General features: G+C 33.8%; 1 protein-coding gene across 1 annotated transcript; it reads left to right on the forward strand.

The window, feature by feature from the left end:
• Window positions 1-238: 238 nt before the first annotated feature.
• On the forward strand, window positions 239-10765 carry LOC141450683 (uncharacterized). Its single transcript, XM_074121332.1, has 3 exons — window positions 239-380; window positions 1883-9655; window positions 10493-10765. The coding sequence occupies exon 2, from the start codon at window positions 1962-1964 to the stop codon at window positions 8727-8729; it is 6768 nt and encodes a 2255-aa protein (XP_073977433.1). The 5' UTR covers window positions 239-380; window positions 1883-1961; the 3' UTR covers window positions 8730-9655; window positions 10493-10765.
• Window positions 10766-15046: the final 4281 nt, after the last annotated feature.

The following is a 15046-nucleotide window of genomic DNA, read 5'->3' on the forward strand; positions in this document are numbered from 1 at the left end:
ATAGTACCTCCAACAACTAGCGCACCCCACAGTAACGACATACTTCCACATTTTTTTTTTAAACAATATTTACAACTAATCCCTAACTAAATTATTAATAACATAATATATTCTACGACTTTAATTTTTTACTTGAATGTGAAAGCAATAAAAATGGTTTTTAATAAAAAGAAAGGTACTAGTAGCGTGATTTCCCTCTCTTTTATTGTTTGGACACACTGTATAGAATTGATTGAAGTAAAGATATAACCTGACCTAGTTCAAACGTCTTTTAACAATTGTTGAAATAAGTGCTAGCAATTTTTGTAATTTTATTACTTATTAGAAAACTTTGTTGAAGATATAGTTTACACAGATATTCACACGTCCTTGCTAATTTTGTAAGTATATGTTTTGAAATTATTTAGTTAAATATTAATAATTTTAAAATTAGCCGACTTAAGAGGTTTTTAGTACGATTGATTATTCTTTATTTGCTGATGCCTCGTCAAAAAGAGAGCATAGTTCTGATTGATTTTAAGATTCAAACAACTTCTTGTTTCGATAAGTTATTATGTTGCCTAGATCAAGTAATATTTCTTGGATTGCTTTCGTAGCTAGATCAAAAGAAAGTAATTATCTGCTTGTTGAAGATTTGTGATGCACATCTTCTAATTAACGTTTTATTTATTTATCTTTTTTTGGATTTTTTTTTTTTTTAATAACTTGCAACATTATGTTTGCCTGCTAGTGGTGAGGAAAGTTTTCCGATAGTTTTAAATTTTTGACACAAATCATATTAGTTGATAATCAACTTGCAATGAAGGTTAGAACGTAAATTTGCATTGAAACCTTTTTTTATTGTTTGTATTTATTGTATATATTATTTATCTCCTCCAAAAGTACCAACTTAATTAAATGTTGTTCATTTTTAGGTACTTTCTAGAAAACATACATTAAATATACAGATTTTATTGGAAATAGTCTTTAAAAAAATTATTAAAAAATGAATATGAAGAGGGTGCTAGGTAGGCTTGCCTCAATTTTACTTTTTTTACTGCACGAAAATCGCAAGAAGCAGGCATATTATAATTCTGTTAGGTAACCCCAACTGTTACTTAGCAAATGAAATCTCTCAACTGGAAGGTTCCTGGTACACTACTTAACTGAAAGGATTTCCCTCTTTTTCTGTTTTGTTTTCTCGCTTCTTTAGAAAAATTCATGTACTCATGTAGATTAACAATGTTTATTTGAACATTTACCAACACGTAGGCAATGTCGAGAAAGATCTGACACGCGGCATACTTCAAAAGTATTATTTGGTTGCAGTGAACATACTTAACGCTGAATAAACTCTTTTTTTACACAATTTCTAAACATTTGCGTTAAGAAAAGAAGTCGGGGTTCATATTATTTATTTTAAACAGCTAACTTTCCTAACTTTTTAGCTAGTCTTTGAATAGTCGCTTATATCAATGATGGATTACATTCTATGCAGAACTTATTTTACTATTTGGAAATAGCTTCTTTTATTTTCATTACTGACAAGTTCAATAAACTTGGTCTTTTCTCTGTCACTGTACCTCATTCTCGTTTTTATGAATTGCAGATTTTTTATTCACATTGTAATTTTCCTCTAGGGTTTTTAATGATTTTTGTAAGTCACAAATCTGTTTTACCCCATAACGCTTATTAAGTTTGGAATACTAAAAATTGCTATTCCCCCATAACTGTTTGTTGTGTAGACAATTAATGTTCTAAAAGTTACTTTTTTGTTCATACATGAAATTATAATATTCCCAATATTACTTCTATATAGAGGTTTTATAATTTTTATTGTATCTAGCAAAATTTACTTTTCTTTGTGAACCTAAGAATTAATTTTGTTCGTTTTTGTTTTCAGAGTATAAGAAAAAAAATACGTTAAGTATATATATTTTATACTAATTATTAATCATTTATTATTATACTTATTTACAATAATGCCTTCTAAATACCGAAATAGAAAGCAAATAATTAAAAATTTAGTAACGGGTATTAGACAGACAATTGACAGCACTGCTGAGCTCGAAAACACTATTGTGACGCTCGCCACAACTAAGCAACAACGGTACTACGCTAAAAATCGCGAGGGAATCGTACGAAAACAGAGTCAGTATAATTTAAGACAAAAATTAGAAATAAAAGAAAAACAGAGGCTGTATGATTTAGCTCATAAAGATGATAAAAAAAAGAAACAGAGAGAGTATGATTCATCTCATAAAGAGGAAGTACAGAAGAAACAGAGTGAATATAATTTAGCTCATAAAGAAGAAATAAAGAAAAAACAGAGTGGGTATAATTTAGCTCATAAAGAAGAAATAAAGGAACAACAAAGAATATATAATGTTGCCCATAAAGTTGGTATAGCTAGGAAACAAAAAATAAAAGACAGAACAAACAGCAAGAAAAAAATTAAAACACAAAAAGAATATAATGAAATGAAAAGAATCAAAGTCAACTCTAGACAAAAAGAGTATGATAAAAAGAATCGGGCTGTTATTAATTTGAAAAAAAATATTCGGTACTTTTTGACTCGTCAAAACGTAAATAAACCCTCAGCTTCATTCGCAACTTTATTAAAAAAACGGATGCAGACGCGAAAGAAAATAAATACATTTCAAGCCGAATGCGCGCTAATAAACAAATTGTTTGTAACATTAAAACGGAATCGTAAGTTTAATAAACATCGGAGTGTAAGAAATAAAACCAAACGCACCGAGTTTTATTACCTGATAAAACATTGTAGTCATTTAGTCGGAATCGCTCGCTCTTTCTTCAGGTATCTAAATAAAAAATTAAAAGCCGTTGTTGACGAGGCCGCTAATAAGTTTGAAATAAATAAAATTAAAACTCTAACCCCTAAAAATATCGTAAAAGTTTTCGGCGGTAAACAAAAACACACTATACATTCTGAACCGTATTTCTACGAAACTTCTTACAGCGTAATTCCTCCCGGACATATATTACTCGCTGATAATCAGAACGTTTTCGTGAACGGACACAATTTTAAAAAGTACATTACTAAAGGTGATAATATTGTAGAATGGCCTTGCGGTATCACATGTAAATTTTCAAAACCAAGTATGAGCACTATTTTAAATAAATTAGTAGAATTTGTAAAAAGCAATATGAATGCAATGTCAATCAAAAAGCTTGCGAACACATGTAAATACAGACATCTCAATAAAAAAGGACACACCATTCACTGCGCTTCACACAATAGCATTTTCAAATGCAGTACACTTTTACAGCTTCTATCGGAATTATCGGTACATTACACCGCGTTTAGGAACATTAAAAGACAGATTTACACTATGCGTAATCTTTGTTTCAAAATTAATCGTGTAACATCGTGTATAAATAAAGCGAATAATGTCGAATCTATTTTACAGTCGGTTAATGATTTAAAAAAGTTCCTCGGGAATCTTAAAATCGACACCAACAAATTTAAAAAATATGTACCTTCCACTAGTTGCGACACTAACGAAATATACATTTTGAATAAATATAAGAAAAACTTGTCTTCGTTAAAAAGTAAAGTAACTTCTTTTCCGGAAAAATTCTGCGCTTGTTGCGATATGTTAATTTACGATGAGGAGCTAAAAGATTTCATTAATTTTCAGTATAATAACAAATCATGGCGGGCTATAATTGATTATGTTAATAAAAAGTATGATAATATTCACCGTGACGGTCTTAAAATTTGTACATACTGTGCTCGAAAATTGAATCAAAATTGTATTCCCGGACGCGCCGCGTACAACTGTTTAGAAGTAGATCCCGTGCCAGAAGAAGTTGGTAAGCTGAATATTTTCGAAACGATGCTGACCCAATTAGTTAAATCGTTTCAATGTGTTATTCGTCTCCAGCCGAAGAAAGGGAAAATTGCGGTCAGTGAAAAACTTAAAGGGTTAAAGGGTCGCGTCACTTATTTACCCCTCCCTTTGCAGAAAAACGTGGACCTTCTTCCGAACGAACTGCCCCAAAATCATGAAGTGGTTGTACTGGTTAATGGCGTACCTACACAAAACCGAGTCATATGGCAAGATTTAGTGAGCGCGAATAAAATTTACAAAGCGATTGCCGCTTTAAAAGAAATTAACCCGTTATACGCGAACGTAAATCTAAATGTAAAATTGTTACCGAATATTAACGGAAATATAGATAATAAATGTACTTTTAAGGATGTATCCGGGGCTTCCATAAAGAAAGTAGACAGTACAACTTTTTACAAAACCGGATTTTATACTTTTCACTCCCTTCATCCGATAAATATGAACGCTGTTGAATCGAGCGAAATCGAATCTTATCAAATGCAACAAATGAAGGGAGAGTACGTGTCGGTTTTCGATAAAAATTTAGATTACCTAACATTTCCTCATCTATTTCCTAAAGGCAGGTTCGGAAAATTTGATGTAAATAGAAATATTCCTCTGTCGGACGCTGAGTACCGTAAAACGCGAATATTAAATAAAGACGGGCGGTTTCGGCGGGATCCTTGTTATTTATTTCACTTGTTAAACGATAGTGAATTTAAATACCTAGGCGGGGCGATTGCTCACTTGTTAAACGTTCGCGCTTACAAACCGTACACGGTGAATGATATTTTGACCAAAGTTTCCGTTAACGATGAATTATTAGAACAACAATTAATCAATCTATTTAGTTCGTTGCGAGGTACTAAAGAGTATTGGCAACGTCGACGTCAAGAACTCAATGCCATGACACGCGATTTTGGGGCGCCGACTTTTTTTGTAACATTGTCGTGTGCAGAATATGATCATTCCGAATTATTGCAGTACCTTGTCAAAATTAATAAAGACGTACCTAACGTGGAGAAAATGTCCGCCGGGGAGTTATGTGCATTAGATCCGACTAGCGTATGCAGATATTATCACCGTCTCATCCGAAATATGTTCAAGTTCCTAATAAACGATAAAATAAATCCGGTATTAGGTTTCGTGGAACACTATTTTTGGCGCGTAGAATATCAAGAAAGGGGGGCGCCGCATTACCACATGTTATTGTGGATTCGGGATAGTCCGGAAATTAATAACGATTGCTTTAAAAAGGTTGCCGATTTTATTAACACATATATTTGTGCTCGGTTACCGGATCCTTTAGAGTCACCTGTCTTGCACTCGTTTGTCCGGAAATATCAATTGCATAAGTGTAACTCGTACTGTCAACGTAAATATCGCGTTAATCAAAAAATGTATACTAAATGTCGGTTTGGATTTCCGCGTAAAGTTACCGACGAATTGATAATTAATGACATAATTTCCACAATCGCGTCTAGAGTTAAAGGTTTCGGTCCGAAACGTGTTTATGACTTGCCCAGACAGAGAAGTGAGGTACGCATTAACGACTACAACCCTGTCCTTTTATTAGCTTCCGGCGGGTTTAACGTTGACGTGCAATTTGTTAAAGACGGAGATTTGAGATTAGTTATTTACGTAACTAGTTATATATCGAAAAATGAAAAAACGGAATTAGAAGATTTGTGGGCTGATATATGTAAAGAATCGAATAAAAAAGCGTTGTGGAGTTTAGGATTAAAAAAATTAACGCATCGGCAGATCGGGTTATACGAAACAGTGGATCGGTTACTCGGGCATCATTTGTACGGTAAATCGGAAGATATGAGATATGTCAGCACCACGTTTCGCGAGAATAGAAAACGATGTTTAAAACCGTATAACCAACTACAAAATATGCCGGCTAATTCCACGGAAGTATATTTGAAGTCATGGCTAGACGACTACTATCCGAATCGACCCGACGATCTAGAAAATTTAAACTTATACGACTTCTGTCGTTATTACGATCTTTCCCGCGATCAATTAGAAGCCGTAAACCGAATAAAATTAAAAAATAATGTTATTTTAAGAAAGCGCGGCAAACCTTACGTGATTCAACATCCGATGTACAAAACGTTAAATACAGAACAAGACCGAAATAAATATTATCATTCCCTTTTACTTCTTTTTAAACCGTGGCGAAATGAATCGGATATTTTAAAAGGTTTTCGGACGTACCAAGAAGCGTTTGACCATTATTCCGCGGAATTAAAACAGGCCATGACTTATCACGATAAATTAATTATGATTGAAGAAGGAATCAAAGAACTTCAGAGTAAAATTGCGGAATTCAAAGAAGAGAATTTCATTAATTTAGAAGAGGATAATATTATCCGAGAAGTGCAGGATGCAGACGTGGCGATGTTGGAAGTTTGCGCGGCGATGTATACCAGTATTGACGATCGCGATAATAAATTTAATTTAAACGAAGATCAAAGCCGGATTTTTAATAAAATAACTCAGACACTTATCGACCAAAGTAATAATAAATGCAATAGTCAAATAAAATTATTCGTTTCTGGTGTAGGCGGTACGGGTAAATCGTACCTCTTAAAAGCGTTAAAAGTTTGGATTAACAATACATTTCCGCCTAAGAAAGACACTGTTTCAGTGGCTATAACGGCTCCGACCGGCCTGGCTGCATATAATGTAAATGGCGTCACCATTTACCGGCTTTTGTCGCTCCCGGTTGAGCACCAACAAACCGCCGAATATAATAAATTAAACGTTGAAAGTTGTCGGGCGATTAGGCACGTACTTAAAGATATGAAATTATTGATAATCGATGAAATTAGTTTAGTTTCGAGTCTCGTTTTTGCTTATATTCATCTTCGGTTGACGGAAATTGCCAAAAATAATGAACCTTTCGGTAATTTTAATATCTTACTTTTCGGAGATTTGTTACAATTGCAGCCCGTTAAAGGTAATCAAGTTTTTAAAAAGTTAACCCGCATCGAATGTAAATCCAAACTCGGATCCATCGGTTCAGTTGATCTTTGGTCGATGTTCGAATATGACGAATTAAAAATTAACGTAAGACAAAAAAATGATAAAAGCGGATTTATAAATACCTTGCTCAATATTCGGTCGGGTAATATCTGCGAAGAAGACATCTCACTATTAAACTCACGTGTTCTGCCAAATAACGATTTAAATAATGTAATTCAAAGCTATAAAGAATTAGTCGATTCCGGTAAAAATCCGTTATGTCTTTTCGCGACTAAAGCTCAATGTATAACTTTTAATAAACTTTATTCTGATAAATTCGCGAAAGAAATAGTTACAATTGATAGTATCGATGAAATTGATTATAATTCCAAATTGTCAAATAAAAAAATAAAAGATTTGAACTTGTTAATTTCTAAAATTTCGGAAGACGTCTCTCGCACAGCTAATTTATCTAAAACTATAAATTTATTTGTGGGCGCTAAAATAATGATTAAAAGAAACATTGATATTGCTAACGGAATTGTAAACGGAACAATTGGTGTAGTGGAACGGTTTGTTTATAAAGGAAAATTCGTTGAATCATTAATTGTCGTCGTAAATAATAAACCCTTTACTTTAGAAAGGGTACAAGCGCGATTTCAATTAATAAAAAATATTTACGTGCACAGGAAACAATTTCCGGTGTCTCTTTCGTACGCGGTAACCATCCACAAATCTCAAGGCTTAACCTTGGATTGTTTGTTCACGAGTTTAGGTAAAGAAGTGTTTGCACCGGGCATGCACTATGTAGCTCTCTCGCGGGTCACTAATTTAAACGGTTTGTATTTAATTGATTTCGATTCGTCAAAAATAAAAGCAGATACGGACGCGATAAATGAATACCGTCGTTTAAATAAAATGATCCAATCACCATGTTTGCATACTGCGAATAATAATATTTGCGTTTCCCCCACCATCAAGTTAACAAAAACAAAATGCCTTCCTCAATCATATGATAATCGCGAAATTTGTTCGAAAACGGAAATATTTGGCTTAACCAACTCTGACGGCGTTTCATGTTACGCGAATGTTGTTGCACAGTGTTTGATTAATATAGATCTCGTTAAATTTAACCTAAAAAATAACCTGTCCAATAATATAAAAATAAGATTTCCGGATCCAAAAACTCGCGAGAACTACCAAACAGTGAGCGTAACTTGCGAATTATTAAATATTTTAACAACCGGAATAACTCTTGGTACTAACAAATCAAATACTAAACGACTCCGCGAATTAATTGCTCACGATAGCGACATAAACTTCAACGCTAATATTCAGCAAGACGCGCAAGAATTTCTATCGTTCGTAATAAACGCTTTAGTTACAGAAAATAACATTCCGAGCAAGTTATTTGATTGTACAGTTAAATTCGTTCGAAAATGTTTCAATTGCAATAGTTATTGGGATGACGTTCCCACTAATCCTGAAGTAATGTACTTCCTAGAATTCGGGGTTGTCCAAAATAACGAGCCGGTTAGTTTTCAAACGTTATTGGACTATAAATTATCGGATATCACGTGTTCAGAATGCGGTGAAAATAAAATTTATATTCGAAGTAAATTAAATTCGGTATCGGATTATCTCATTGTAATATTAAAGCGTTATCAAGAAAATCGTGTTTTAAATGAAATCCGTTCTTTCGATGAAAATAATGTTAAAATTGACGGTTTTAATTTCTCACTGGCGTCCGTGATTTATCACTACGGTTCGGGCCTTAATTCCGGTCACTATGTTTGCGCGATAAAAAGTCAAAATAATTCGTGGACTTTGCTAAATGACGAGATTATTAATTATAATTTTAAATTTAATCCGGGATTGAAAGACGCGTACATTTTAATGTTAAAAACAAAAACAATGTGAAAACAAAAACAAACCCGATGTATTTTAAATTTAAAATCTTTAATTTCGGTCGTTAGAGAGCCAGCAGGTAACGGACATTTGGACTGACTGCATGTGATTTTTATTTAATGATATTATTAATCTGTTTGTGCATGTTTCTGTTAAAAAAATCATTGATATAAAATTTGTTTTTCGCAATGAATCTTTTTGTCCCGAAATATTTTTTTTCATCGATGTGAATGAAAATACATTAATGTTATTTTGTTTTATTGTAAGAAATGGTCCATCCTTTTCAAAGAAGAAATATATTTCATTGTAATTTACATTTATATTTGCGATTAAAACAAATTCTATGTCATATTCAACGATATTTATAAGTTAATTTCTTCATTTTATTAATTTGCATATTTTGAACAATTTTAGTCTATATTTATAAATTTTTGAAATTCTACGTACCTATAGATGAATCTTTCACAGCTGATGACTATAAACATTAAATTAAAAAGTTCTTGTTCAACTTCTTTTCCGATTTTTTTAAATCTTACGCTCGTTTTTTGTTTTTTTTTAATAATGCAGAAAAGTTTAAATTGCCCAACCAAAATTAATTTTCTGTTTGATGCAGTTGTCAGAAGGATTACATACCTAATTCAGAGGAAGCTAAATACATATTGTTTAATAAATACTCCTCACTGTGAATGGTTTGTTCTATATAATTATTTTTTTTACATCAATTGTACTTTTTTGTTATGTGTGACTAAAACTAACTGACGGACTAAGTCCGCCGAAGCCGGTCCCAAGCCCAGGTTGTAAAAGGATGAGGGGTCCGTTACATTATGTTGCAGATTAAAGGCAAACTGTACGCAGAGAGATCTTATTCAGAGATGTCTATGAAGTTTAAATATTGTTCGCCATAGGACTATGAAACTATAATTAACACTTTCTAAAAGGTACAAAAATCTCCTTAACAAAAACTTACAGTTTAAAAAGTTAAGTATAAGGGTTGATTAAACGACAAAAGGTACACAAATCAGCAAGTACCTATCATTTCAATCATACTACAGCTCGTATAATTTCAGCCATTTAGAAACATTTTCTAAAAGCTTATTTTATTTAAATTGGTTTCTAATTTTTCGCGATTTTTATAAAAGATTTCTCTTACTATTAAGTTTTCCGAGAACATTCCCCTGTGAACAGTGTCTTAATGTATCCTTACAGAAGATATTAGAAAAAGAATCCATTGTACTTTCGAAACAATTGATATCATTTAAGTATAACTTTACTGCATTAAATTTTCATTAATATTTTTTACATTCTATTACACGTCACAGACCCTTATGCTGGCCAAATTTTATCAATAAAATATTTTCTGCTAATATAAAAATGCAGTTTATATTACGGCTTAATAAATGTTAGTAAACAGGCATTTTAATTTAACTCCGTTCCCAATTATTTTTGTTTTATCTTTACTACGCTCTTTATTTTGAATAATCATCACTCGACCTGGCAAACCCTACTCAAATCACACGCACAATGAAATAGAAAAAGATAAAGCTAGAGTTTTTCTATAACTGTTAAAAATTGAATCACGGAGTTAAAAGGAATTCCACTCTTGAATGGCTAATAGCCAATATATACCTATTTGTAATAATAATCCATTCTAAATTATAAACAAATGAAGTCCCTTTAATTAAATACTTATATAGAATTTTAATAATCAAATAATTAGTAAAAGTAACAGTAATGTCCTGATCTAAAAATATACGTTATCTTAATCCATTTTACAGAGGAATCAAAAAGCTGTAGAAGGAGTGACAGGAGAGTAGACGGATAATAGGCAGACCTAAAAGGAGGGGAACTGAAGGAGCATCTCAGAAAGCTGGGAATCAGGCAATGGAAAAAAAGTTCTGGACAAAAATGCTTTGAGAACCATTACTGTGGAGATTAACGTCCTATGCAGACTGTTGCACTAAAAAACAAATAAGAAAATTCATATGTATAATCAGATGAGGACAGATTTAAAGGAAGCTGTATACATTAATATATTGTATTACTATAAATATTTGTAATTAATTAACTCTTATTTTTAATTAACATTTGACCATTTGGTACAGTATAGTGCCAATCCGTTTAATCAAAGGATGAACTTAAACCGACGATGTATAATTTCCTAAATTGCACTTAAATATAAACAAGTAAAAGTAATAATAACAATAATTGCGTAAATATATGTTGGTAAGGTGAATTTTCTTAAAAACGTTTTATGATTTTTTGAATTGTTTAATAGAATAGCGTCTCATTAAAAACCTATGCATTAATCGTTTAATAACTCCTATTACAATCAATATGAGCTAGAGGGGTGCTACTCTTCCCTGAGCAAAAATATTTTATTGATAAAATTTGGCCAGCATAAGGGTCTGTGACGTGTAATAGAATGTAAAAAATATTAATGAAAATTTAATGCAGTAAAGTTATACTTAAATGATATCAATTGTTTCGAAAGTACAATGGATTCTTTTTCTAATATCTTCTGTAAGGATACATTAAGACACTGTTCACAGGGGAATGTTCTCGGAAAACTTAATAGTAAGAGAAATCTTTTATAAAAATCGCGAAAAATTAGAAACCAATTTAAATAAAATAAGCTTTTAGAAAATGTTTCTAAATGGCTGAAATTATACGAGCTGTAGTATGATTGAAATGATAGGTACTTGCTGATTTGTGTACCTTTTGTCGTTTAATCAACCCTTATACTTAACTTTTTAAACTGTAAGTTTTTGTTAAGGAGATATTTATTTGTAATAAATCGATTTTGACCGTAATCTTATCGTGATGTTCTCTCGTGGGACCTCAAAAAAATGTATTTTGATAAAAACTTAAAAAAAATCTTCGTGATTTCCTATTACCTATTTATAAGAGTATGAAAAGGAGTAAGATTTTGTAAAAACAATTTGTTTTTTTATAATTACAGTTTTTAGGGAATTCATGGACTCTATCCTAGCTTGGAACTGATTCAGCTAAAATGTGGACAATTTCTTGAGCGTCTCCTCTAGAGTATCTGGAGATTTTATAGCCAGTTATTGCCTATTAGTTTACCCCCTTTCTCAGGGTCCTAACTTGCCAACTGGCTCAAACTGTTCCAGTAGTTGGGAGTCCCCCTTTAACAATTCCTGGCCACATCCCATCTCCTCCCAGTACTAATAGAGGTTCAGCCAATCTCTGTCTATAGAGAGAGAGACTACGTACATTCCACAAACTCCCTAATACATTAATACCGACCAAGTACATGGCTGCCAAAGTGACAAGAGTGGGAGGGAGGGGGTGTCAACTTCGGCTCAACTTGTTAACTCAATTTATACCGCCTCGCATCCCACTCCATTACAATCGTTCGGCCCTTTCCACACGCTGCAAAACGTTCACAGGCAATTAACTGGCTATCTCAGGACGATGCCAATGTGATCTGGTAAAATGTAAACATAATCTGTTAAAATAGTTTATGAATCTTTTAACAATGGCCAGAATTTACTAACACTTGAACTTCGTAGTAATATAGGGACTTTTTTATGAGGAGATTTCACCGAAAATCCACGTGGAACCAAATTATCGCTGAAATTAGTAAATCTTTTATTGAAACTTCTAAACCTAAAGACTGTGATCACAGTCTTTGTTGAATTTCCTCAACATTCTCCGAAAAATCTCCAAGTAGGACCTGGGTGGGATTGGCAAACTGTGCAGCCTTATCTGGACGCCGCTGTGAAGGTGGGAAGGTGATCCCAGAGGGCGGTAAATCAGCCGCTAGAGGGCGACACTGGAGGAGCAGCTAGTTTGCAGGCTGTTCAGTAATTTGGAGCCAACACTCTACTCATGGGCAGTTGCAGTCCTTAAACTCACTTCTTGGTCCCTTCTATCCCTACTACTAACGCTGCTCTAGCTATTTATTACTTCATTTTAAATGTAAACAAAAATTAATGACGTCAATTAGTTATCTCAACAGAGTGGAGGAACAGACGAAAGTGTTGCATTCATGAAGATCCGCCATTTTGAATGTCCACCGGAAATACCGGTTTTTAGATCATCTTTGGTGGTTGTTACAAATTACTTCCTGTATGTAAGTAATATATTCGATTCTTCCTGTCCGAGCTTAGCTTTAACTTTCATAGACGAAAGGTGATGGCAGTGGGTAAGATTGGAGACATAAAAGGTAGCGTCTAATTGGGATGACTGCTTGCGGCTGAATCGGAAGGTTTAAAACCCACAGTTTTCCAACTACTTAATTGTGGATCGTTCGTAAAACATTCTTCAGGTCTGTAATGTTTGTTTTATTTATCATTTTAATGAAATTTACACCTGTAACTACAGGGTACAATAAGTAAATGCGATAAGTGTATAATTAAATAGCGTGGCAGACGTGAATGACGGTCATCCAGTGATTCAGTCACCCAGTTGGTCACGGGGCCAACGGCGCCTCAGCCGTCTTCGAGCAGGATTGGAGGGTAGCCGCAGTTAAAGACAAGTTTGCAGCTAAAGGGTTGGGGAATGAAGTGAGAGTTTTTGGTGAAAATTTTTATATCGGATTTTGGCAAGTTCTCGGAGATGAGTGGAATTTGGAGATCTGTATGTATTGTGTGTGGTTGCTAACCAATAGAGTGGAGCGTCTACTATGCGGCGGAGTATTTTGGAATGGAGTGTTTGCAGTCTATAATGTTAAAATTAGAATGTTTAGCCAATAATTTGTATCATTAGGACGAGATTCGTCTTGTCTTGTCTGGGATGAGGATTCCAGGTGAGTCCGGCGATCTAGACCCGCGGAATGGAATGGAGATTTGGTAAAAGTAGATGAAAGTTGGTACTCCTAGCAAGTTTTTTGAACAGGATGTAACAACATACGCAACAACGGAAGCTACTTGAAGTAAGAATAAGCCGAGTGCTAATCTTTTCTTAATTTTACAAATAAAATCCTACAATCAAGGGAAATTCTGAAAAGCATTTTCAGCGAAGTTAATATTATTAGGTTCAATATTAGGTAAAATGAATATTGTAATTGTGTAGGAAAAATGTTTTCTTCATGAATTATTCCTCAGTGAAGTTTTCCAGCACGCTTTTCTGGCAGCACTAATTCCATTTGAAAATGCCTAGTTTATTCATCAAAAGCACTGTTTGAATAATCTACCGACAAAGAAAATTCTAGCAAACCCTCTCATTCATCCATTTTCCGCATAATTATACCTCTGGGAGTTAAAAGTATATCCAACTGGAGAGAAAATTCTCCAGCTGGAATGTTCCGATTATTCCATAATTAATGGAGAACTTGAACAAGAGGAGAGAGGGAGAGAGACTCCTTTATTGAGACGTAGCGGAAGAGTTGGAAAATATCTATTATTTTTGTTTGGGAAAACCAGCATCCGGTTGGAATGGAAGTTTTCCTGCAGAGTTCAAGGGTAAAAGTTTCCGGTTTCTGCTTAAAGAAATAAAATCACTCCGTTGATTTCATTAGAGGGAACTTTTTTTCATTTTTCTTATTGTGGTGTGGCAAAGTATTGTGTTTTTTCTTATTAAATTTTCTTTAATTGAGCCAGGAAAAGTGCAGGTTGAAAAACAAGAAAAAATAAACTGCTGAACTCCCATTAAATTCTTTTACTTCAATTTCCAAGGATTTTATCGAGAGGGTGGCAAGGTGAGTTTTGAAAATAACTCCAGGGTCTTCTTCTAACTCTGAGTCCTGGGGGAAGATGGGGACAGGTGCAGAAAGGAACGGCCTCAAGATCCCCGACTTTCTTCCTTTCTTCCTTTATTTTTTTTTGGTTTTAAGCTCTTTTTGGCTTGAAAATCCGTCTTGCTCTATTGTAGATCGTTCTTTGTTGCGGTCAGATGAATGTAATGGTGGCCTCCTTCATTGAGTTTTTATAACATGCATACTTACGTTTTTGAGTTATTGGTGTCTACTTCTCGTCTTTGGCTGTTTGGAACATCCATCTCCAATGCATAAATCATTTCTTTGCCCATAATCCTAAGTTTACTGAGTTACCCCTACGGTGGAATGTGGCGAGGAAGGAAGCTATGGCGGTATATTATTACCTCTCTCTCATATTGTTGCATTCTCTTCTCTAAACGTTGTTCAGTCTGTCCCCAGTACACCATTGGCCGTTGTAGTTAATCTTGTGTATTAAGTTTTGTGTCTCAAAACTCTCACTACAGAACCAAAGACGACTCTATACAGCTCTTCTCACACCAATATGGACTTACGGACTTGAACTTTACGGAACAGCTAAAAAATCAAACATCAATAGACTGCAAAAACACTCCAATCCAAAATAGTAGACGCTCCATTCTATGTTAGCAAC

This window comes from Rhodnius prolixus, unplaced genomic scaffold (genome assembly GCF_049639745.1).
Source record: "Rhodnius prolixus isolate KJV_2025 unplaced genomic scaffold, Rpr scaffold_8, whole genome shotgun sequence".
Taxonomy (NCBI): Eukaryota; Metazoa; Arthropoda; class Insecta; order Hemiptera; family Reduviidae; genus Rhodnius; species Rhodnius prolixus.

Bases quoted from the DNA above. Each gene is read 5' to 3' on its own strand.
- LOC141450683 (XM_074121332.1), top strand. From the start codon at position 1,962: ATGCCTTCTAAATACCGAAATAGAAAGCAAATAATTAAAAATTTAGTA.